The 25,778-nt window shown below is 46.3% G+C and overlaps 1 protein-coding gene across 1 annotated transcript in view; it reads right to left on the bottom strand.

Annotated features, from left to right (window-relative positions):
* CDH13 (cadherin 13) overlaps nt 1-25,778 on the bottom strand; it is a 1,057,449-nt gene that overhangs the window by 24,394 nt on the left and 1,007,277 nt on the right. Inside the window, exon 11 of the mRNA XM_024556040.4 lies at nt 8,030-8,172. Within this exon, the coding sequence (XP_024411808.1) occupies nt 8,030-8,172 (143 nt within the window). The remainder of the gene's footprint in view (nt 1-8,029; nt 8,173-25,778) is intronic.

Below are 25,778 nucleotides of genomic sequence, written 5' to 3'. Positions count from 1 at the left end.
AGCTTTTTGGCTTTTTTGTTTCCATTTTGCTGACTTTAAAGAAAAGGAAAAAATAGGGGAAGAATTTATTTGGAGGTCATGTTTAAACATGATAGTCCATTTTATTCATTCAGTCAATAATCATTTATTGGGACTCTGCTCTGTGCCTGGTTGGATATGCAGAAAAATCAACAGTAGAGGGTGCCTGCTCTCGAAATGCTAATGGTGTGGCAGAAGCAGATATGTAAACAGATGCAGAATAACATTGTAAGTGAAGGAAGAGATACGAGGGGAAAATGTCAGTGGGGCTTGTGGTGTGGTATAATTACCTGCCTGGGGACACAGGTCGGAAGGCTGTGTGAAGAGATGGCATTTGAAGTGTGCTAGAAATGAGAACAGTTTGTGGAGAGGGAGAAGGCTGTTCTAGGACGAGGAAACAGTGTGGCTATTTTGTGGGCAACAAGTTCAAAGACTTTTAAGCAGGAGAATGGCTTTGATAAAAGCAGAGGATGCTGGAGGCAGAGAAAGAATGAACTTGAGTGAGGAGAGAGGACATAGGAAGCCTGGCGGGGATGCCAGTGCAGTAATGGGACCGACGATGAGAGTTGAGGTGAGGGCAGTTGGAACACAGGAGTGGAGGCTGGGCTTGGGAGGCTGAACCCACAGCCAGAGTTGCACTGGGGGTGATGGGTAGGCAGGGCATTGGGCTCTAGCTTGGGGATTGTGCAGTTGGTGATGCTATTATCCGAACTGGGGAGTAGGAAATACAGAGGAGGACCTGTTAAGAGACACCTTGGCAGGAGGAATTGAGCTAGCAGAGATGGGCATTGGCAGACAGTATTCTGATGCTCAAATCAGTTTCTTTTCCCAATGGATGTCTGAACACATTATTTTTAAGATGGTTGATTTGGCTGATCAATGTGGAAATGTCCTGCTGTTAGGCAGATAAGTATTGGCTTAACTCTCCGCCTTCAGACAGGCAGGCTCCACGAATCGTCCAGTATTCAAGGTGGCATTTCTGGCTAGTTTTTTCATTTAGAGCCCTACTCTGAGTGAAGGGCTGTGTGGCCCTCTCCTTCCCTAGGAAAATGCTCAAACCACCAGCAGGGTGGTCATCAAATGGCTTTTCATGCTTTACCTCAGGTGTTGATTTTATAATAATATGTTTAGAGAAGTCAGTCTGTAAGTTCAAGTCAGTTGACTTAAATATTTACGAGGTGTTTACTAGGCACCAGGAGTCTTGTACCCATGATTTCCAGCCCAGCAGGGAGGGTGGTATTGTCCTCACTCTGGAGATGGGGAAACAGAGGCAGAGAGGGCATAGGTTGCACACCTAGGGTGGCACAGCTAAGCCGGGGAGCTGGCTCATTTCAAGGGGTAGCAGGGCTCCAGGCCCCGCTGTCCCTATGGGCTGTGCGTGCAGTCTAGATGGCTTTGGTCACAGCCTCTCCTCTACCAGATCCCAAGAGTTCTTTTATTGGGTCGTTTTGTCAGTGACAAAATTGTAGGTAGTATTTCCAGTGTGATTGATATTTTATCGGTACTTGAAGTAACAAGGAATGATGGCTGAGTCTTCAATTTATTTTTCTTCCTCAATTACTATAACAGCTGAGATAAGGGGTGTTAAACAGGCTTAATTTGGTTGCCATCATAACTAATGGCTTGGTTTTATCTAAACTAGTATCTTTTAAGTAGAATTAATGTAAATAATCTACTACATCCTCCATGCAGCCTAGAGCTTGGTTGCTCTACAAAAAGGGAAACACCATAAATTGAGGCCTCTTTTTAAAGTTTATACCCCCTAGTATCCCCAGTTTGGGGGCCATGGCTGTTTAGTAGTTCAGAAGTCATTTCATGTGGGGCTGCATAACATTCTTGTCTGTTAATCAATCTAAATGTACTTTGCACAGTATTTCAGTTTTGAATCAGCTGGCATTATCGGAACATCTGTCACGCAGGGGCTGAGGGAAAAGACGGCTGGGACGTGATAGGTCTCAGCCTATGAAAAGTCACTATCTTGGTCTATTCCACTCGAGTTTTACAGCTGTCATGCTTGGTTCTACGCCTGTGTCTTTTTGGTAACCTGCATCACACTTTTCGCGAACAGGCTCAAACACACGTTGCACAAGTTGCTAAGTCATGAAAACATGCTGCTGAATTTAGCAATAATCAGGCTTGTTTTGTTGCTATCATTCCCTTATTCTTTCAAATGAAAATGGATGGGGAATGTGACACTTTTGATAATCATATAAAGACTTAATTTGGGCTCTAGAGAGAGTAGGGGCTTCCTGGTTCAAAGCACTGAGCCTTCGGAAGAACTAAAAGATATATAGGTACATATATTTCCCTTTTTCCTTTAAACTCTGCATAGGGTGGGTGCTTGGAGTAAGGGCATTTGGATTTATCTGAGGCCAAATATTGTCTTTGACATGTGAAGTCACAATTCAGACCTTCTCCAAGGGCATACAAGATATTCAATAATAATCGTGGAATGCTGGACCCTATACAATTTCAGAGCAGGAGGAGTGAAAGGTGAGGTCATAGGTGATGAGGGCAGGAAGACCAGCCTAATAAACTCCTGAGCAAATGGCACTAAGCTAGGAAGCAGCAGCCAGCTCTGCCTTTCCTGCCCTGACTATCCTTGGTGGGATTCCAGAACTCTTAGGAGAAATTGCTTGTGACAGTTTACAGCCCATATAAGACAGTGAGACTAACATTTGACCTTTCTGTGATTACCTGAGCAGGGCGATAATCACACCAGGATGTGCCCAGTGCTAATTGCTGCTGCTTTGCCCTCTTGTTGGCATCCCCAGAGTGATTCTCTCTCATTGCCTTCCTGATGTTCATCCTTTGCCTCGATATTTTCCTTAGCAATTATTATTCCCCTCCCCCTCCTCTTTAAAGATGGACCAGCAATTCTTTGTTCATTGAAGTCTTCAATAAAAGCATTCCTGCACTCTGAAGGCACTATCTTAACCTTTTCAGAAAATCTGGACCACATAAGGTAAATGATGATATTTGTCTCTAAGGACAAAACGCTTGCCAACATTAAAGGTCACACCTTATTAATCTATAGGATTAAAGGTTTTACTCTTCCAATCATTTAACTATAGCCAGTCCAGCTTTGGCAAAACAAAAGCATTTCAGATGTAATGAAACACTATTGTTGGGTAATTTGTAGCTCATTAAAATTGCTAATGGTTTACGAAAAATGACTTGGGCGTCCTTGAGTTCTCTGTGGGTCACAATTTAGCTTCCGACTGCAGGGAGGGGCTAAAGTGTCTTTTCCTCCCCAATCCTCTGTAACTCAGCAATTGTCAATATTAGCACGAGACATGGTTCTAGAATTTATCTAGGCTAGCTTTGGGGCCCCAAGGGCCAAACCCTGCTTCCATTTGCCATTTTACATTCTCCGATCTGCTCTCACAGCTTCTAGTCTCTAAGAGGTACCTAGAAGAACTGTCTCTTTTGGTGCTGCTTTCTTCTCATTCTGAATTGAATGAGTAGAGCTGTGTTTTACAACTTATGATGGTGTCCTTCTGCCTTTATAGGGACTGTAGAAGCAGACTTCGCTTTGCTCTCTCTGCAGACATCCTCTCATGCACCTTTCCTGGCCCATCAGCAGCTGAGGATTGTCCTTCCTGAGAATGATAAGCTCTGAGAGTCTATCTCCAGAATAAACAGGTACTTAGGGAAATACATGAATGGTTACAGCCTTCCTGGGGGCAGGCACAGTGGACCAGGTACACACTCTCTGTATAGTCATTTTTTTGTTGTTTTTATTGAAATATAGAAATGTTCATGTTTCCATAAATACAGCTTGAAGAATTTTCAAAATTTGAATACACACATATCATCCATTATTACAAGATCAAGAAACCCATCCACAAAGTTTCTTCTGGTGGCAAGTAAGTAACATAAGCCACACTTCTTGGTACAGAGCACTTGCTAATCTCTTTCATGACCTATTAGATGTGTATGCATGCACTCTGAGTCACACATTGTGATTGGAGCTGGGCATTCAGCATAGGACCGAGTTCTAACCTTAGAACAGTCAGGGGCCTGCCTGCTTCTCCGCCCTCCTCTTTGCACCTATGGAGCCTACCACGTGAGGCCCAGTAATGCCGACCAACTTTTCAGTGTCCCACACATACATGTTCTTTCGGGCTTCTATTAGAATGACTTACCTTTTCTCGACTTACCCTTTGCCACTCTGTTGAGAGATCCCCTCAACCAAGAAGCTCCCTGTGACCACCCCTGAGGCTGGACAAGGGGCTTAGTTCCAATAGAGCAGAACAGTTATGATCTCCTATTGCAACTTTTTGTTTACTAACCCAATTCCCCAAACAAATCTTTATCTCACTGAGCACAAGGGCCATGTACCATTCACCTTTGTGTCTCCAGGACCAAGCACAGTGTCCATCTCTCTGTGGAGGAATGTCTACGAGCTACTTCATCATGTCAGTTTCCTCCTCAAGAACTTATGGGATCTTTTGGTTGCCTGCTCCATCAAATGACTTGTCTGGGTTTTGAGATGCTTTGAAGATAGGACTTTCCCACCTATACCCCCCAAATTTCTACATATGCACTCACAGTGGATACAACTCTTCTCTTTCCACTTCTCACCTCCCATGTTGTACTCCCTGGTTTTGATTCCTGTGCTCTGTGCTCTCTGGCATCTCCACTTCCTGACCTGCTGCTTATCCAAAGCTACCTGTCTTTCAAGGCCAAACTCAAAGGTTGACTTATTTTGAAGCTGCCTGACTATTGTATGTCACACTGAGGACTCACTTTTTAGACTCATGCTCTCTGACTTGGTTTGTGTGTGAGTACCCAGCCTGTAGAGATGGGATCTGAGAGTTCAGTTCACCCTTATTGAGTACAATGAAGGCTATATATACTTTATATATATATAAAGTATATATACAAATACTTATATATATAAGTATTTGTTTTGATATATAGGACTCAAAGCTGAATTTTCAGGTCTGAACACCTGGCTTTTAGGAACAATAGGGAGAGCAGAACTTCTTGTGTGTGGATACAATAGACATCTTGGTTTAACGTACCCCCCTTACCCCCAAATGACTCTGATCCCTCCACCTCAGCCCATGGCAAATCCTGATAGCTTTGTGTCTGAAATATTCAGAATATCCTCATAATCTGACCTCCTTTCAGCCCCTCCCCTATGCTGGCCCAAGCCGCCATCCGGCATAAATCATCATCAGTCTCCTATGAAGTCTCCCTACTTCTGCCCTTGTCCCCTGTGTCTGATCTCAACAGAGGAACGGAATGATCATGGCACTTTGAACGCTACCAAGACCTCGGCAGGGGTGTCCCATCTCACACCAAGTAGAAGACACGGGTGGTATGGGGGCCCATGCAGCCCTCCATGACCTGCCTCCCCACTCCCTTCACGCGTCATCCACTCTCTCTGCTCCAGTTTTCATTTCTTTCATGTTTTTACTCAGATGTTACATACTCAGAGAGGCTCTCAAGGGCCATCTAGTGAAAATTATAGCACCCTGACATCTTTTATCTTTTATACATAAATAGTATGCTTTCCTTTTTGTACATAAATAGTATGCTTTCCTTTTTCAAAAATCTGTATTATGTATTTTACTTAGTTTTCGTCTTTTCTCCAAAATTGTGTCAGCTGCATGAGGACAGTCATTTTGGTTTGTTCACTGCCACATCCCCAGCATCTGGAATGGTGTCTGGCATGTGGATGTTGATTACTGGCTTTTGAATGAACAGCAATTGTTTTGTGATAATGAAGCTATTAGCTGAGTGCACCTGATGTCTTTCCATGGCAGCCTATCATCATAGGATAAAAGCTGTGGGAACAATTCAATTGTCAAGGTCAGAGATGTCATCTGGGGCTTTCTTTCAACTTGCATTAAGTAAAAGACACCTCTATGTAGATGGGAGAGTGACACCAAGATGAAAGACATCATTCCTATCCAGATACCTGTGGCATTTTTGCAGATATTCCAAAAATTTGTATGGAACCACAAAAGATGCCAAATTTTCATAGCAATCTTGAGAAAGAAGAACAAAGTTGTAGGAATCACACTACCTCTGGATATCAAACTATACTACAAGGATATAGTCATCAAAACAGCATGGTACTGGCATAAAAATGGATATGTATGGCAGTGGAACACAATTGAGAGCCCAGAAATAAGCCCACACCTTTATGGTCAGTTAATACATAAAAACAGGAGGCAAGGATGTACAAGGGGGCAAAGACAGTCTATTCAATAACTGGTGTTGGGAAAATTAGATAGATACATGCAAAAAAATGAAACTGGACCACCTTCTTATATCATATACAAGAATAAATTCAAAATGGATTAAAAACTTACAAAAATCCTAGAAGAGAACATTGGCAGCAAGACCTCTGACATTTCTTATAGCAATATATTTTTCTGATATATCTTCTCAGGCAGGGAAAACAAAAGAAAAAAATGAACAAGTGGGATTACATCAAACTAAAAAGTTTTTGCACAGAGAGGAAACTATCGATGAAAATACACCCACTAAATGGGAGAACATATTCACCAATGATACATCTGATAAGGGGTTAATATCCAAAATTTATAAAGAACATATAAAACTCATCACCAAAAACCAAACAAACAAATAATCCAATAAAAAAAATGGGCAAAGGACCTGAATAGGCACTTCTCCAAAGAGGACACACAGATGGCCAATAGACACATGAAAAGATGCTCGGTGTCACTAATCATCAGAGAGATGCAAATTAAAACCCCAATGAGATATCACCTCATACTTTTGGGAATGGCCATCATCAATAAATCAGCAAACAACAAGTGCTGATGAGGATGTAGAGAAAAGGGAACCCTAGTGCTCTGTTGGTGGGAATGCAGACTGGTGCAGCCACTGTGCAAAACAGTACAGACGTTCCTCAAAAGATTAAAAATGGAACAGTTTTATGACCCAGTGATTCCACTTCTGGGAATATAACCAAAGAAATACAAAACACTAATTCAAAAGAATATATGCACCCCTATGTTCATTGCAGCATTATTTACAATAGCCAAGATTTGGAAGCAGCCCAAGTGCCCATCAGTAGATGCGTGGATCAAAAACTGTGGTACATTTACATAATGGAATACTACACAGCCATAATAGAAGAAGGAAATCTTATCCTTTATTACAGCATGGATGGATCCAGAGAGTATTATGCTAAGTGAAATAAGCCAGTCAGAGAAAGACAAATACCATGTGATTTCACTAATATGTGGTAACTAATGAACAAAATATATTAACAAAAAAAAATAGACTCATAGATACAGAGAAAGACTGACAGCTGTGGAGGGGAGGGTGCTGGGGGACTGGGTGAAAAATGTGAAGTGAAGGGATTAAGCCAAAAAAAACCCCAAACCTCATAGACAACAGCATGGTGATGACCAGAGGGAAAGGGGGTGGGGGAGGGAAAAGAGGATAAAGGCGGTAAATGGTGAGGGAAGAAGACGGGGGTGGAGGGGGTGGGGGGGTGAGCACACACTACCCTATGTAAGTGATGTGTTGTAGAGCTGTATGCCTGAAACCTATATAATTTTATTAACCAGTGCCACCCCAATAAATTCAAAAAATCAAAAAAGTAGATACAAACATGTTTTGATTAAAAAAAAGAAGTAAACATCAGATGTCAGCTAGTGTGACATACCAATGGGATGATGATACGTCTTGTCAGCATTTCCGGGGCAGGTCTGAGGCAAAAAGGAGGCAGGGTGAACAGCTACGCAGGGAGGAGAAGGAGACGGGAATGCAGTGCGGCCCCCGCCGCAGCACCTGCCCGAGCTGGAGTGCAGCAAGCTCGCAGCTCTGGCCTCCGACTGGACCATGGCCTGAGAATTCGGGACTTGGGCTCACTGTGTGTTTAAACATTAGCTTCCCTTGCCTCCACATTCTTACATTCTTCCTAAAAATGCCTCCGGGCATATCAGAATAAATGTAAAAATGTGAAAGTGTATCTATAACTGTGAAGTACATACTTGACGGCACTTAAAACATTACTCACCGCTGTCGGTCGCCAGGAAGAGGGCGGTGTACACGCTGTTGCGGACAAACGGGGACTCGCGGTCCAGCACCGCTGTGGTGTCGATGGTCCCGTTGATGGGGTTGATGTTGAGCCAGCCTGCTGGGTCCTTGTAAACGGAATACCTGAAAAAAAATTCCCAAATGTTAGGTTGCATTCACAATTGATTCAAGAATTTTCCGAGTGCTGGCACAAGATAATCCTAGTCTTCATGCGAATCCAAAAACACCTTACAGTCACACTTGTTCATTCAGAAAGCAATGGCTGACCGCCAGCTTTGGGGCTGCTTGTGCCAAATATTTGGTACATGTGTCTCCTTTCTTCTTCATGACAAGCCTGTGAGGAGGGAACTCTTATCCTCCCATCTCTCAGAGAGGCGGAGTTCACAGCTGGTCTCCTGAGTCCAAGTCCAGTTTTGTTTCTGTTACACCTTGAATGTACCTCATGTAAAGACCAGGTGGGAGGAGCGCTGTCATGAAGGTGGAGCCGGGCCCATGGACACCTGGAGGAAGAAGTCACTACCTCTAGGAGGGTAACCCTAGGGACCTCGTGGAGGATGCGGCATCTGAATTAAGACAGGAGGGTGGGTGGGATGCTGTCAGAGAAGGAGAGGCCAGGTGAGGAAGAGAGAACAGGACAAACTGGCACACAGGACAGAGATATCAACCAGAATGTAATTCTACGAGGGCCAGGCATCTGTTCACGGTGATGACTCCAGCCCCTCAAACGTGTTCCTTAGCACACATATGACACTCAGCAGACAGTTGCTGAATGAGCATTTAAGGGCCAGAAGGTAAATGCTTGTGGTTGGAACGCATCATATTTTGCTATGTATAATGTGCACTTTTTTGCCCAAATTTCTGAGGGAAAAATAAGGATGTGCATGATACATGTGTATAATGATTACACACCATGGGTATAATAACCCCGTGTATAAGGCACAGAAAAACGTGGGTGCACATGATACGTGCCAAATTTTGGCAGTTTCTCCAGGGACAGCTGAAAGTAGATGAGTTTGGAGAGACTGATTATTAAGAACCCAAACCACTGTTGTAAGGGGTTTGGATTCTGGATCATGGGAAACCATTAAAGATTTAAAAAATGTTATTGTTATTTTTGAAGTTGTTGTAAAAGCAACACATGCTAATCGTAAGAAATTAAAGTATGATACAGGTGCATACAGTAAGGAGTGAAAGTCTTGTCTATCGGGGACACTAGCTGAACGTGACTCGGATTTCTCTGAACTGGGCGGCTCGGGTTGTATGGGACTGCCCCGGGACACACTGCAGGTGCTCCAGCCACGTCACTGCCTAGGCCAGAAGGGTGCTTGTTGGCGTTTGTCTGCCACTTCCCCACCAGTCTGAAATACATGCCCCTCACGGTGCCTGAAGTTGACCATACACGGCCCGCTTCGGTTCTGAGGGTGCTTATAGCCTGATTGAACCATCAAGGTTGCAGATCTCCAGATGAAGGTTTTAAATTACCATCCTAGTCCGTCCAGTGGAAATGATGTCCCTCTCCTATCCCTGGAACCTGTGCTTGTTACCTTATAAGGCAGGACCATTCAGGTCTAATTAAGTTAAGGACCTTGAGAGGGGGAGATTATTTTGGACTATTCGGAGAAGAGAGGCCTAAATGCCATCACAAGTGTCCTTAAAGGAGGGAGTCGAGAGAGATCTGAGATGCACAGAAGAGAGGGAGGCCATGTGACCACTGAGTAGAGGCTGAGTCCTGCAGCCACCAGAAGCTGCAAGAGACAAGGAAGGATCCCACCCCCCCACCCGCTTCAAAGGGGGTGTGGCCCTGCTCACATCTTGGTTTCCGCCCAGGCAGACTGATTTTTGACTTCTGGCCTCTGGAACTGGGGAAGAATAAATTTCTAGCCACCAAGTTTGTAGTAATTTGTTACACTGGCAGCAGGAAATTAACGCAGTTAATTTCTATCCCCACTTACAGATGAAGAAACTGAGGCACAGCCCACACAGCTATTAAGGCCAGAGAGTCAGGGTCCAGGCCCAGGCAGCGTGATCCCAGAGTCTCGGGTTTGAACCCCCCTGCTAAGCTGCTTCCCAGCTGACTTGGTGGTGGGTGGTTAGAAGATCCTTCCCAAATTCTGAGAAAAAGTTACCTCTGAGGGTAGAGTTAGGGTGACTCTACAATGGGTCAGATTAAAGCCTGGGGGGCTGTTCACAGATGTGTGGCCAAGGAGAAGGGGAGCCACTCAGGTTCCTCGGCCTTGACTTGGAGGTAATTCTGGGGGGGAGAGTGCTGCAAGGCGATTGGCACCTGAGGGCAGCTGTGGTCCTTGAGGAGGGTGCTGGGGGAAAGAAGCCACCAGCTGTCAAAGGGAAGGGACGTCTGAGCGGCTGCCACGAGCCTTGTGGTAGCAGCTCGGCTGCCCCACGGCAGGCAGCACCACACCCACAGCCCCAGAATGACCAAGTTATTCTTGGGGCCGTGGGTGCGGGGACACCCTCGTCTGCTCCCAGGCTCCACACCAGCCCCTGGCCGGCTTTGGGCTTCTGATAGGCCTTGTCAGACCCCGGACACAGCATTGTTATTTTAATTCATAGAGAGGTGCTCTGGTTTCATATCCGTCCCTCAAGAATTTGGGTCACAGGAACAGATCCGAGCACCTCTGTGGGCACCAATCAAATTTAGTTTCGTCCTGCAAACAGGGTGGTCTGGAACCCGGACTGCAGAACAACGTAGGTCTGGTCTGTCCTGCAGTAGCCCCTGGGGCGCAGCACCCATTTACGAATCACAGCGCCGACAGCGGCGACGGGGAGCGTGCTGTGCCAGGCACGGTTCTCGGAGCCTCCCAGATCTACTCCCCCAACCCTCACATCAACCCTATGAGGTGGGGCACATTACCATCCCACTGTACACACAAGGAACTTGAGAGGATGCTGGAGGTTATAGGTCCTTTCATTGTTGTATTGTTTTCTATTATCAAACGACAGACTGTAGATTTCTTAGTTCTCACAGAACTTGTATCATTTTAAACCCACCTGCATATTAAAAAAAGAGATCTTGAGTAGAATTGTTATTTTGTTTTTTAAAAAATGTAGTACTTGACTTTTTGCCAAGGAAAAAACAAACAGCATTCCTGTGCAAAAACGGTAAGACCAAGCAGCACCCAAACCAAAACGCAATCCCCAAATACAACACAAAACCAGAGAGACGACCGCCCGCCCGACACACTCACTGTCAGCATCACATGGGCGTTCAACGCACGCCCTCTGGAGGGAAAGCGACCTAGGTCTAACTGCGTGACCTTGGGCCAGCGACTTGCGTGTGCTTCCCCTCTGTGAGGTGGGGCGATGCCAGGGACCGTGGGGCAGCCAACGGGTGTGCTGAGCGCTGTCAGTGAGACCCCCGATGTGTGCGTCAGCTGTCCCCTGGGCCAGGCCGTGAGTGTCCTCTTTGGGTGGGTTCTGCACTGTCTGCGGGATGTTCGGAATATCAGCTCAGCGGAGCCCCGGGAAAACGACACTCTGAAGCTGAAACGGTGACAGGGAACCACTGGGGAGAATGAATGAGGCTGACATAGGCCCCCCCCCACTCCCTTGCTGCCTCAGTGATCATTTCCATATTTCTTACAAACAGAAGACATGTATTACTCCTGAGAACAGCCTACTCCAAAAACACCCATCTTTTATTTTGACAGAAATCTACACTTCTGCAAACTCCTTCTATCTTCTAAGGCCCAGCTGAGATAGCTCCTCTTGGTCGAGTGTATGAGTCCCCAGTCAGAATCAGTCACTCTCCTTGCTGGGTATGTGCACGCGTGAAAATGCCTGTAGAGTGTGATATGGGCCCTGCGGGTCTGCTGCCTTTACCAAACTCTGAGCTTCTTCATGTCAAGAAGAGGTTAGAGTTGGCTAAACTACTGCATGTCTTTTGCGCCTGGCTCTGTGCTAAACAGCTTAGCATCACATTTATTCTTGTGTCTCACAACGACCAAATAAAGTTGGTATCATCCTTGTTTTAAAGATAAGTAAGATTCAGAGAGGCTTAGCAACTTACTGAAAGCAGCACAGCTAAGAAGTGGCGAAGTTGGAATTCAGCACAGGTGTGCCAGATTCCAGGTGTGCTACTCGTGCGCAGGATCCGGCGTTGGCCACTCTGCACCCCCAGGTCCAAGCAGAATGCCTGGCACAGGGTGGCCGCCTAGTACGAGTTATTACATCCTTTCTCTCTCAGTTGCAACAATCACAGAAACAGCAAATCCAATGAAAGGTAACATTTGTTTCCCATCTTATTAGGTAATAAGTTCACCCTTGATGTAGGAGTGATTTGTGGTGATTTAACATATCTGAAATAATGAAAAATTTAAATGGACCATTATTTATTCCCTGATTGCTCAACTCAGAGTTTAGAACATAAATAAAAACAGAAATAATACAGCCTTTCATGTTGGCAAAGAAACAATGCTCTTTGCTTCTCCCTCTGTCACATTTTGGCCTTAGGACACCTTGGTTCTGCAGTGTGTCAGATGTGTCTGCTTCTTCTCTGGTGTAAGAAGTCGTTACATGCAGCTGAGAGCTCGCAGATGTGACCTTGGTAGCTGTCCCCTAACAACAGCACCCAGGGCACGAGTCCTGTGCACTTGGCATCCCCAGTGAACGCAAGGGCCTGAGGAGTCTACAGGGCAGCATTTCACTCGTCCCTTCCTCAAAGTAGTCAGCATTTTCACTCTTCCATTGCTCTGTGACTTAACTGTGTTTTCACAGGGCCCTTTGGTTTTGTTTCCCTCTGTGATTTTATTTTATTTGGAGACCTTGGGAGGCATGCCTGCCTCCTAGATATCCTTGATGCCAGCTTGCTGCTCCTACTCAGAAGCACAGCCATGGACAGAGAAGGACAGGGGACACTCCGTTCGAGCATGCCCGAGTGTCCAGTGCTGGATGATGCTGCGCCCATGCAATCCAAACTAAGAGAATGAATGAGGCTGACATAGCTGGGCGGAAGACCCTGAGTGTAGGGGCCATCCTCCCCAGCCTCGGAGCTCTCTCCCCAAAGGGGAGAGCAGCCCACGACTGCCAGCCAGCCTGCTCTTCCACTTCCTGGCCAGCGGGCCCTTCTGTCAGACCGACTGGCCTGGCACTCTACGTACATTTCCAGCACTTTCAAAGCTGTCTTTTTAATAAAACTTTTGGTATAAAAATACCAGCATGTGAGATGTTTTCTGTGCCTCTAGGCCTGAAAAATGCATATGCCTTATTAAATTGGAATTTCCAGGCAATTTATCTGTAATGTGAACTTTGCTTGTTACAGAGGAAGAAAAACCAAATTAAAACCGGACTCATTTCAGTCTGTAATGTAGCTTCACAGGAGCTGCCTGAGTGCTCGCCAAAGCTCTGACTTTTTCAAGTGTCAGCGCCCGGAGATGCCAGCAGGCTGATTAGCAGGATCAAGCAGAGCGGGGGGTGGGGGTGGGGCATTTAACTCTGCTTCTGCCTCACCCCTTCTGGGAAACAGAGCAGGAAAGCGAAGAAGGAAGCTGCCAGGAGAGGGACCAGGGCAGGGTCGTGACTGGGAAGAACTTCCAGAGCCAGCGGCTCTAAGGCTTGACCCTCATTCAGCCCTGATAGTGGTGGGAAGGAGGAGGAGACTCAAAGGTTTGACGCGTCCCTTCTGCAAGCTTCTTGCGTTCACACCCTGTGCTGTGGGGACCCATGTTTGCTCGGCATAGATACCCAAACCACATGGATTAGTATAGCCTTCCTTTTATTTTAGACTAAAAATGTTATAAAGCAACACAGTGCTATTAGTGCAGGAATAGCCACATGGATCAACGCCGTGCAATAGGGCACTAGAAATGGGCGAGTTCAGCTAGTTAGCTAGGTCTAGATATCTAACATCATATATCTAATATGATTTAGCTAGAGACCTATCAATCTATTTACCTATCCATCCACATCGATTTTTATATACAATTATATATACTATGTATATCCATATGTTTGGAAGTTTACTATTTGATGTAGGTGGCATGTTCGATTGTTTGGGAAAGCTAGACCTTTCAATAAATTGTGTTGACTCATTATGCATTTGGGTACCTTTCTGAGGCCTTTCGATCCTTGGGCATATTCAAATATATGTAAACACATAAAGAGAGGTCTTGGTGTTTATTCACAAACTAGTGGCAGAGATTTACCTTGGGGAGCAGATTTGGGTTGGGGTCAGTGTCAAAAGAAGCCAGCCCAAGGTCCCCAGGGCTTTGGGGATTTGCTACAGAACGGGAGCGCGGTTTGAAGCAAACACTAATTGGGGGACCGTCAGAAATACTCTGGCGATGTCACATATGGTCGGGAGGGTTGGTTTTCTGGGACCAACATATGAGCCTAACTACGGCTCTTTCTCAAAGAGGAGCCAGTAAGGAGCGGAAAGGCTATAGAGCCTGGAAAATGGAAACGAAGAAAAGGCAAATGCAGAGGGACTTCACGTTCCTACTGAAGGAAGAAAACAACCCTCTGATACCACAGGGAAGGAAGGAAACAGTAGGTGTGCACTCAGCTCCCTACTTAATTCCAGCCCAATGGGCCCCCTGCATTAGATGAAATGCCTGCATGAGTGATTCAAATCAACCACTTAATTTACAGCAGAACTAGAAAGTGAGAGTTCTCAGCAGAAGGAAGCACACTGGTTTAAAACAGCACAGGCGGCTCTGGCTCTGAGAGCTCAGGAAGGGCACACTCCGAGTCTCAGAGGAAGGCACGGGAGACATGGCAGGGCCAGGGGACCCCAGAGTCCTGGTCGAACAGACAGTCACAGCCCATCACCAGGCTCACGGAGACACCAAAGGCTGTGTTCTCTCCTTCTCCCGGGGAACCAGGACGGAAGAAAATAGTTTCAGTGACAGAAATGTCCCGGGGAATGCCACAGCCAGAGGACATGAAAAAGAAAGCTGTCCAGTGAGTGGCCTGGGTAGGACCTCTTAGGGCCAGAAGATGAGGATAGAGCTGGCCTAGCCTGTGTGGGGCTATGGCCTTCATGGCTCAATAACATCTGGGGGGTAGGGGAGGAGCTCCTGACACCTCTAGATCCTTCCCTGGACTCTCCCACCCCGGCATCTCAGAGCCCCTGGTGGTCATCTTGCATGAGGCTCTACCAGATTACAGTTTTGGCCATCATGCTCTCACGGCAGCTGTCATTTTCTGATGGCATGTGGACCAAGGCTGGGTTGGTCCCACCAGACGTTCTGACTCCCACCATGAAAATAAGCAATGCGTAGCTATATCTGAGGAGGTCACCTTCCATCCCTGCAATGGGCCAAAGTAGTTTTGGTGTGAGTCCACTGTCTCTGGTCTGTTGTAGCAAGCAGGAGGCAAGATAACTTGGGATCACCTTTTGCTTGGACCACTGCACTGCACCTGACTCTTCACTTCTGTTCTACTTACTACACTCCACCCTCCGAAGAGCAACGAGGGTGATCGTTTTCAATTTTACATCATACTGTGTGAGTTCCTGCTTAGCATCCTCCGAAGACTTCCCTTTGGGCATAGAATAAAATTCAAGCTCCTGACCATGGTCTTCAAGGACTTGCTTAACTCTCCACCCCCATTTCCTGATCGTTTCCTCACCTTTCCTAAGCTCTAGGCGCATGGGCTTTCCTTTTGTTCCCTGAATGTAGGAAATTCATTCTAGCTTCGAGACTTTTCCACTGACTCACAGATTTCCCACTTGTCTCCTTAGGTTTTTCTCACGTGCGTCTTGTCATCACTGGGATCTTATCCCCAAACTGGGGTGTCTGTGTTCCCTGCAGGGACAAGTGCTGATTGTCCTATCTGAAGTCTGCCTCCAACCCTGGCTGGCTTTCCAACTTAGAAGGTAAGCAAGCTCCTTGGGACATTGACCTCATTGGTCTTATTCAGTCCTCCATCCCTGGGGCCTAGAAGAGGGCCTGGCACACACTGAGTAGGTACACAGTTATTGAATGAATGAGTGAGTGAATGAAAATACAAGCCTTCTTCAACATGCTTGATGGACTCATATCTGGGGTGACCCAGAATTCTAAAGAATTTTGTCCTGAGGTGCCTGTCTATCCCTTCCCCATGGATAATACTCTCCCTCAAAAGGGCCACTGGCTGGCTCTGGCCATGTAGCTCAGCTGGTTGGAGCATTGTCCTAATATGACAAGGTTGTGGGTTCGATCCCTGGTCAGGACACACACAAGAATCAATCAATGAATACATAAATAAGTGGAATAACAAATTGATATCTCTATCTCTCAAATCAATCAATAAATATAAACATTTTAAAAAGGGCCACTGGACGATCTTTCTCTTTTGTTACAGCCAGACTCCCACCTAAGTGCTGCTCCAGACATCCCTCGGTGGGCTCAGACTTCTACACGCCGTCAGCAAGGGGTTTTGTTACTTTAGCCTGTGTGTCAGGGTCCCTGGTTCAGTGACTTGCTGGGAGGGCCTATGGGACTCAGGGTGTGGTCATATTCCTGGCCAAGATTTGTTATCGTGAGAGGACTCAGAGCGAGATCGGCATAGGGGACAGTGTGCAGGGTGAAGTTCTGGGGAGCCAGGTACCCGCTCCCAGAGTCCCCTCCCAGGGGAATCACCTAGGATGTGCTCAGTTCCCCAGAGATGAGTTCTGATGACACATGCGAAGTGCTGCCTACCAGCAAAACTTATTATAGACTCAGTGCCCAGGATTTTTTTGCGGGGCAGGGTGGGGGGTGCTGACCATGTAGGCATCCTCTGCCTGGCACGTAGCAAAACCCCTGACTTCCGGAAGGAAAGCAGGCATTCAGCATAAACCACATTCATTTGTACAAACACTTAGGCACAGGGAGCCATTCTGATCAGTTAGAGTGGTGGGGACCCTCCCAAAACCCAGGTTCCCAGCCGTCAGCCGAGGCCAGCTGTGCAAGCAGGCCTTTCTCAGACAGCAGTCTCCGGCCTGCTGCGTAACTCTTTTCTGCATGGTCCGTGATCAGAATGAGGAGGCTGGTGGATCAAAAGCAATTCTACTAATTCTTAGAAACCATTTGATTCCTGTTTCTCCTAAAACCATTTTAATTCTAGATACCACATGTCAAAACCCTTGAGGAAGCTGGAAATCACTCAGGCAAGGTGGTGGCTGACCCCAGCCCCTCTCCCATTTGCCCGAGGACACACCAATTACACCTTCTGTGTTCACTGAGGGAAATTCAGGTAACGTAGAGAAGCAGAAAAAAGGAAACGAAAATCACCCTCATCTACCTCCAGAAATAAGGACTATTAAAGTTTTAATCTAGATGCTTCTAGCCTGTGCATAGGTATGTGCATGCACACATGTACATTTTTAATGTGACCATACTGTTCATTTATTCACTCATTTTGTATAAACGTTCAGTGAGTGTCTCGTGTGCCAGGCACTGTGCGCTGTGCGGGGTAAGCGCTGTGCTGGGTGCACCACAGTGGATTCCCTCTTTGTTGGAACTTATACTGTAGCAGGGATAGAGGATACTAATTAGTATCTGCACAAATGGTCATTTAATTACACTTGTGATTAGAACTGTGGAGGCAGTTTCCCTCACACAACACACTGTGTGCAGGGAAAGTTTCTCTATTTTTAGTATTTACCTCCTGCTATGTCTAGAACTGGAGGTACATACTCATTGATGCCGAGGAGGTAGCATGCAATGTTGGTGCATTATTGGGTGTCACTGTCCCATGGATGGGGAGGTAGCTCTTACCATCCCCATTTTAGAGATGAGGAAACAAAGGTTCAGAGTGGGCTGGCAGCTTCCCCACGTCACACAGCTTTCAAACAGAACCGTTGTTTCAGTGCAGATCTGTCTCCTGACATAGTGTCTGTTTTCTGTTTGCCTCGAAAGTCATCCATGAGGGTTTGTAATTTTTCCATGCTATTGGTTCTCCAATTTTGGCATTTACCAGGCTTGTTGAGTGTGATAGGGCCTTTTCATTTTTGCCAAGATCTCTCGGTGGTTCTGATTCACCAAAGCTTGAGACCCTCCATTCTACCCCTAATGATTAAGCTTGGAGCTGAAACCCTGGGGCTAGGTCCTGTGGCTGGGTTTTCCTTAGGGGATAATTCAGGAACAAAGGATTGGAGTCTACAGTATGCTAATGTTTCCTCAAATAACACAAACAACATACACCCAAACTATGAACACTTCCTTAAAATCACATTTCTGTTTTTAAAAAATCATACACATTTGAGAAAGGTTTCATATCATGGAACACATGTGTATGAATGTAGAAATTCTTCATCATTAGAAATTCTCAAATAATATTGGTGTAAGCTGTTCTATTGTTTGAAGGCTCATATGGACAATGTCTAAGTCAAACTTAAAGACTTACCTGCCACACATTACTCTGTGGTGATGAAGAATGAACGAGGTCTGAGAATGATTTACTCTAAAACACAGTCACTGCGCGCACCAAGCCCTGCCTGGCAAACAGAAGGGACCTGACACTCCCCAGGCGCCAGTGACCTTACACGTCATTTCTAAACACCCTCCCATCCCGGGTTCCAGGCGAGGCCAGGCGGCTTCTTGCTTCTCCCAGCCCAGGCCAAGCCCGCTTTCTTGTCTGAGGCCATTAATCCTTTGTTAAAATTCACCCCTGGTCTCCTCACAAGGGCTCTGACAGGGCCTCCCTGTGCTGCGGCAGGACGTGGTTGTGCCCGGGCTCTTTCTGGTCTGGTTTCATCCCCCTTTTGCAAAGTCTTTTCCAAAGACAATTCATGAAGTTTCCTACCCGGCCTTTGAACCTACACACATGCAGCAGTTACTTATTTATTTTGTTTAAAGTGAAGTCCTCAGAGCACTGCTTATAACTATTTTAAAGTGCCTCTCATTAGTGCCTCAGGCAAAAGTGACCGCAAGGAAATACAGAAAAATATACAAAAACGGACTCAATGTGTAAAGCCACAAATTTAACAATGTCAGAGAAGTCAGGAAACTGGGACCTCGATAAAGTAACTAAAATGTGGCTCTTTCAACAATTGGCTCGGACTTCCAAAACTCAGATTTCTGAAATCCAAGAACGCACTTGCCAACTCTAGATGAAAACATGAGTTACCACTTCAGTGTTGGTGTAAGTATTAAACATGCTTTTGAAATGCAACCACAAGATGGTTTCCATTGTTAATGGTCATTACCATCATTATTCACTTCACTGTTAATGATCAGGCCTGGCTCCCCCTATAGGCACTATTGGGGTCAGGGTAAATTTCCCATCTGCGTGTCTGCGTTGGGCAGTTTTTGCGAGCACGAGGAGCTGAACTCGGAAATGAACAGGATGACCTGGCGCTTGGCATGAGTGGGTCGACGGGAGCTTTCCTTGGTGTGAGGCTCTTCGCCCATTTGTTCTCTAGTTGGCTCGTTCTGTGAGGACTCCTCTCACTTTGACTGCACTCCTGGGTTTGAGAATGCAAATATGAAGAAGACCAGCAAGGACTGCTCGTCATCCGAATGCTCCCCAGGTGACACCATGAATGAATTCCTGGCTGTGTCTATAGTTCTCTCTAACGTCCCACCTTGCTCAACCCTGCTCAGCAGACTCAGTGAGTCAGCCTCTCTGTGATGAGAACCCTCCAAATACAACACAAAGGCAGCAGAGGGTACAACTGTCAATCCCCCCAAAGATGGAAGGTGCCAGGAGGGGGGTCCAAGTGATGGTGGACCAGGGGAGAGACTGAAGTCCACCAGGACAAGTGAGGGCACAGCAGAGAGGAGCCAGTCGACAGTGGAAGAAAAGACAGGAGAGTGGGTCTACTGGAGCCTCGAAAAGGAGTTGATTTGAACAGTAAGGATTAGGAGAGGTCCCCTGGAGGACACAACACCTTGAATGGCTTGGAAGGACCTCTTCATAAATGTGGTGCCCAAGTCGAGCGTGGAGTGTAGTGAGCACTGTCACGGGCTGTGGTGGGAAAGGTTATGTCAAAAGCAAAGCAATCTTTGGTTCACCCATTTCGCTCTGAGATTGGCTTCTGGTTGGGGTTAAAGCAAACACATAAACAACTTGTTTTCATCATTTATTCTTTCGAACATAAGATCTAAATCAAATGTATATACACATATATAGATGTGTGTATGTGTGTGTGTGTGTTTTGAGTCAGGTTTAGGTCTCCACTTTAAATTGATCCATTGTAAATGGCCTTTTCCTTCCCCTATCTTCTGTGGAGAAGGGCTGTTGGTGGCCCTGTTCTTGAAGGACTCATGATTTGGAGGATGTGAGCTGGACAAAAGGTGTGGAGGTAGGATTTTGGGGCCCTGAGCCTTCCTGCTGAGCCGTATCCTATGAACTCACTTCAGGCCCACTAGTCTCCACCTAGGACGCTGAGACCTCCACTCAACACCGGCCATAAAATATTCTCAGGAGGAGAAAAATTATCCCTCCCAAGTCCAACCCCAGAGAACCCACCACTCCTCCTGGAAGATCTCAGCGTGTCTGTAGACAGTGAAAGTAAAGGTGCAGTCCGCGGCACTGGCCTCGCCTGTGCTCTGGAACGAGTGCCTTCTGTTCTGTGCACTGCGAAGACAAGGGCGAGCTGCTGCTGCCTTCCCAGGCGTGTGTAAGGAGATCTTCACATTGCGTTCCCTTTAGGTGACGGGGAGAGGTTTTGGTGGCTGCTCTTCTTTTACATGCCCAGGGCCCAGGGCAGGGGCAGATATAAGAGGCCCACATACCGTAGATCTAAGTGAAGAGTTTCAGTCAAGCTCTGCCCCTGCCCTATGCCACCCAGGACCCTGCAGCCTGTCCCCCAGGATCACCCTTGATGTCCCCACAGAGGCTAACCGGACCCTGCTGTCCCTTGACCAGCTTTCATCCTGTGAGCCTATGCTCTGGGCCAGCACCCCTGGCTGGTGTGTGGAGGCAGGATTTCCAGGGTGTAAGAGTGCCCCCAGAATGTTGTCTTGTAAGCAAAGAGGTCAGAGTACAGCATCTGGGGTTCTGGGCTCCCCTAGACACCCACTTTGGGAGACTTGGGGTGACCAACTTTAAACAAAAGCAGCCTCTCTTTCTGATTTCCAGGACAGAGGCTTGGACTCCTTCTTTGTCTTGCATGCATGTGGATACTCTCAGCCCAATGTCCTCTGGGTTGAGAGGTCATCGCTTGCCCATTATTCCCATTTGGTCAGCTGATTACCAAACTTTAATAATGCTTTATTACAAGGCTAAAAAGCAAAATAAGGGGAAGTAAAATTGTCTTGGTGTTTCAGAATTTGGGATGGGCAAGGCCCTTACAGCATGTAGTCCAAGTCAGGGGCCTCTCTGACCAGGTCTCAGTGTGGTACAGCTTGTAGGTCAAGTTCAGTTTTTGTCCACTTATGCCAATACTGTGGTGGTGTTGGAGCCAGGTACTCAGTTTTTCAGGGCAGGTTGTCTGGACGAAACAAGCTCATCGGGAGAGCACACTGGAATGTCTGAAGTCCAGTATGGGAGAGCTAATCAACCCTCTGTATTTGTTCCCAGAGTTTATTTTTATTGGGTGATTAATTGACATGCCGCGGCCTTTGCTCAAGCACCTGAGTCTTTGAGCTCAGCTCAGACCAAAAGCGTATTGGCACTTTCGAGAAGTCGATAAAGGAGGCCAGCTGCCATGGGGACCACAGTGAGATAGATGGCTAAGCCTTGCATTATGCCTTGAAGGTCAGTGAACATGGCCTGGCAAGCTGCCATGGAGGAGGTTCTAACAGGCAGCCATGCTGGGCTTAGGTGATGGGCCTTCTGCAGTTGGTGGAGTCCAACCAGTGAGCGATCTGCCAACCCCATTCCTTATGGAAACCAGTGCTTGGGAGCTGGGAGAGTCGGGGCTTCCTATGGAGAGACCTCCCCTGGGAGAATGTTTCCAATGTCCTTGGCATGACTTGTAGCCTATGGGGGCTGTCCCCCAAACAGGTGGCTTCTCTGGGGGAGCGAGTTGGCAGGTTACCTCCCACTGTGGAGTACTCGGAACCACATACTGTCAGCCTTGGGTGTTGATTTCCTACACTCACTCAGTACGTGCTTTCTGAATACTGCTGTGTGCCCAGTGCTCTGCTCGGGTCTGAGGAGACCACAGAAAAGGGGGCAGGAAGCGCCCTTCACCAAGGGCACGTATCAGCTGATACTGCTCTTTGCATAGGAGGTGGTGGGTGCCCAGGGGAGGGACTGTCTTCCTCTGTTCTTATAGCAGTGACTAGTCACATGTCTGGCCCATCATAGGCCTCAGTCAAGGATAGGTGAGCAGAACAGATGGTGAATGAATGGGCAGATATATTTCTAATGTATGTGTATATGGGGGTATGGTATAAATACCAGATACATGTTGGGCTTGTGTGTGTATGTATGTATAAAATATATTCATATTATATTATATATGTTACATAACATCATATATGGTATATACACACACACACATAATATAGTCATTACATCCTTATTATGCATTAAATGTTTATATGTCTCCTTACCCCAATTCAAATGTTGAAGCCCTGACCCCCAGTGTGGCTATATTTGGAGATGAGTCCTCCAAGGAAGTAATAAAGGTTAAATGAACTCACAAGGATGGGGCCCTGTCCTGATGGAATTAGTGTCTTTATAAGAAGAGACATCAGAGAGCAACCTCTCTCTCTCTTTTCTTCTCTGTCCCCCTCTGCACGCATGCACTGAGGAAAGTCCTCCTGAGGGCACAGGGAGAAGGTGGCCGTCTGCAAGCCAGGAAAGGGGTTCTTGCCAGGAAATGAATTGGGAAGAACCTCGACTGTAGACTTCCAGCCTCCAGAACTCTGAGAAACAAAGTTTCTGTTGTTTAAGCCCCATCTGTGGTATTTTATTATGGCAGCCCTAGCAAACTAATACAAGACTATATAATATTAGGCTGGTTGTGAAGTTGCCATTTTGCTGGTTAAAACCCATCAAATACCAGCACTTTCATGTGGCCTAATCTAACACATAACTGTATGTGCAATGAAGACATGTCATAACTGTGTGCTTTCCTTCTCCCGGACAGAGTTCACGGGGGGCCTGGAGATGTGTCTCATTAGTCCCTGCTTTCTTTTCTCCCCAGGCATCCACTGGCATCGGAAAACATTGGCGCCTGACGAGTAAATTATCAAGATAAGCTTTTTGAATTCCTGTTCCAACAGAAGCCTTAATATAGTTTATACCAAGGTTGCTTCACTCATTAAAAATAATTACCGTGCACATATTGGCAGGAGCTATTGAACTGCTCACCAAGAACTTTTTACTTCATAGGAAGTCAAATGAAAAGTTTTCACAAAACACACATACACACACACACACACACCACTCACAGCCCAGTGTCATCCAGCCCTCTCCAGTCACACTGCTCATGTACACAGGCTTGTGGGGCCAGCAGGTGAGAACAGGCGCCTCTCCCAGGCTCCTGTTGTGTGCACAAACAACTTAAACCCCCAAGGTCAAGGACCGGCTCCAGAGGCAGAGAGTTGGGTTGTGTGCAGTTCCCATGCCTGCCCTGTGTCCTGGTGCCCTTATCACACAGCACACCTGCTCTTGAGCGTCCCTTATCACACAGCACACGGCACTCCCTCTGTGCAGGTCAGGCTCTTACTCCCCGGAGGGGCTGGGCTTTGTGTGCAGTCACATTTCTAACTGGCTTTTGCTGCACAAGAGAAAAAAAAGCCTTTCCCTCAGGCAGTGTCCAATTCTTCCCTCCAAATGCAGGAGGCAAAATTGACACTTAAACTAAACCACTGACAAGCCCCCACCTCCCCCACCCTCAAAGATAGGCAAATTAGCAGATGGCAGGAGAAGGCTGCCCTGTCCTGAAATCATTTATTTCACTCCCTGCCTCTCCCTGCTTGACTGTCCCGCCACGTTGTCAGCTGGTCCCTTCAGGGGGTTTGTCATTTCCAAACCCAGTCAGTCCTTGGCCCTCGCTCTTCCTTTCTTGGATAAGCTATTGTAAGCTTTCTTCATCCTTTGAATGCAATTTTGTCTTTTAGAGCTTCTAGTATCAATTTGTTAACATTGTTGGCTTTTAAAATCCCTCACACTGACATTTTTATTTTGAAAAACTGAGTATTTTTCCTTCTCCACATGGGAAGGTTGGAAGGTGCTTCCTGGAGAACCCATGGCAAGGAGGTGATAGGGGTGGGTGGGTGGGAGGTGTGGAATAGGGCAAGGAGGGCAAGTGGTAGTATTGAAGCAAAACCAAACCAAACAAGACAAAAGCCAGATACCCTTCCCATGGTGCTCTTCAGAATATCCTACTACTGAATTGCAGAGGGCCCCAGAATAAGAGAAGAATTTTGATTTTCTTTCATTTTGCCTGCTTGACACATGCTGAGCCAAACGAAGGACTCTCTGAGTCTCTTCTACAGGGTCTTCATTCAGAGTTGTAATGACTGCAGCAGAGTGGGCCAAGCCAATACTTGTCTGGTCAATAATGAATGAGTGAATGAATGAATGAATGATTGAATAAGCACCTTGCTCTCTGCTTAGCTTTTCCTCTCAATACATCTGTTGCTTTTGAATGAATGCTTCATGTATTCTTATTTATGAAGGTTACAGCTGTTTCTTCATGTTTTTGAGGGTCCTTATTTCTCTCAAACTCACACAGAAGCCCTGGTCCTGTGATACTACTTTCACTCCTGGGCTTCGGTTTCCTCCTCTATAAAACAAAGGGCATGTTAAATGATGGTCTCTAAGGTTCCTTCTAAGTCTAGTAAATGATGACATTCTTTACCAAAGTGATTGCTATTCATTGACGAACAAAAAGTTATAAAATTATTCCTGGTGGGCAGATTCAAACCAAAGTCCTGGTATTTTTTTCTACATGACGTGTGACATTTTACAATATAGTGTAAGTTCAGGAAGTGAAAAGGCAGACATTAAAGGGGAAAAAATAAACAGCCAGGAAAGAATGCCTGTATAAATTGCTCACTTTGACTTCAGAGGGATAATTTTTTAAAAGTAAGATCAGGAGACCTAGATTTATGTCCCCAGATCCAATGCAAATGCAGGGTTTGTACAATAACCATTTATCAGCTCCAAAAGAGCTGATTTATGGCCCAACCGCCCTACTTTGTATTCTGACGGTCTCAGAAAGTTAACTGACAACACGGAAAGAAATATCCTCCAACTCATTGTGGATGACGGGTTATAAATGAGCACAACCTGAGTTTCTGCTCTGGAAAAATCAGTATTTTGGAAGTCTCATCAGAAATTAGTTGTTAAAGCTGTTCCCAAACTTGACTGTTTGGCCCATCGCCTTGTTGTTGTTTTAGTCATTTAATTTCCTGACAATCTGGGCAGGAAACTACTGCCTTTGCTTTAGTACATTCTAGGTCACCTTGTTCATCTAGGTGTAACACCAAACCCTCAGCTAGACTGTGGCCAGGACATGCTCCACTGTGGGCCGCTCTGCAGAGATTTTGTGCCATGTACGCAAAGGTGGGTAATGTAGAACAAGTGGGATGAGGAGTTAGTTGGCCTGGGACCCTGCTGGCCTGGAGGGGGTGGAGACAGAGGTAGGACTTGGCTCTTGACCCTGCTCCCCAGATAGTGGAGACTTGAATTAACGTTTCCCAGACAGTGTGTCCTATTATAGTACTGGTCCCAGAGTTACCTGTGGAGTTCAAAGATATGGGTCCCCAGGCCCAACACTGGAGTTTTTGGTTTGGTAGGTTCAAATCTCTGTGATTTTAACATCTCCCATGGGTTTTTGATGCTGCTGCTCCAGGGACAGCCACTTGGGATTTGCTGGAACTGGGGGCTCTGCCATTTCTTCC

Source organism: Desmodus rotundus, chromosome 12 (genome assembly GCF_022682495.2).
Source record: "Desmodus rotundus isolate HL8 chromosome 12, HLdesRot8A.1, whole genome shotgun sequence".
Lineage (NCBI taxonomy): Eukaryota > Metazoa > Chordata > Mammalia > Chiroptera > Phyllostomidae > Desmodus > Desmodus rotundus.
This window is presented reverse-complemented; position numbering and strand designations above follow the sequence as displayed.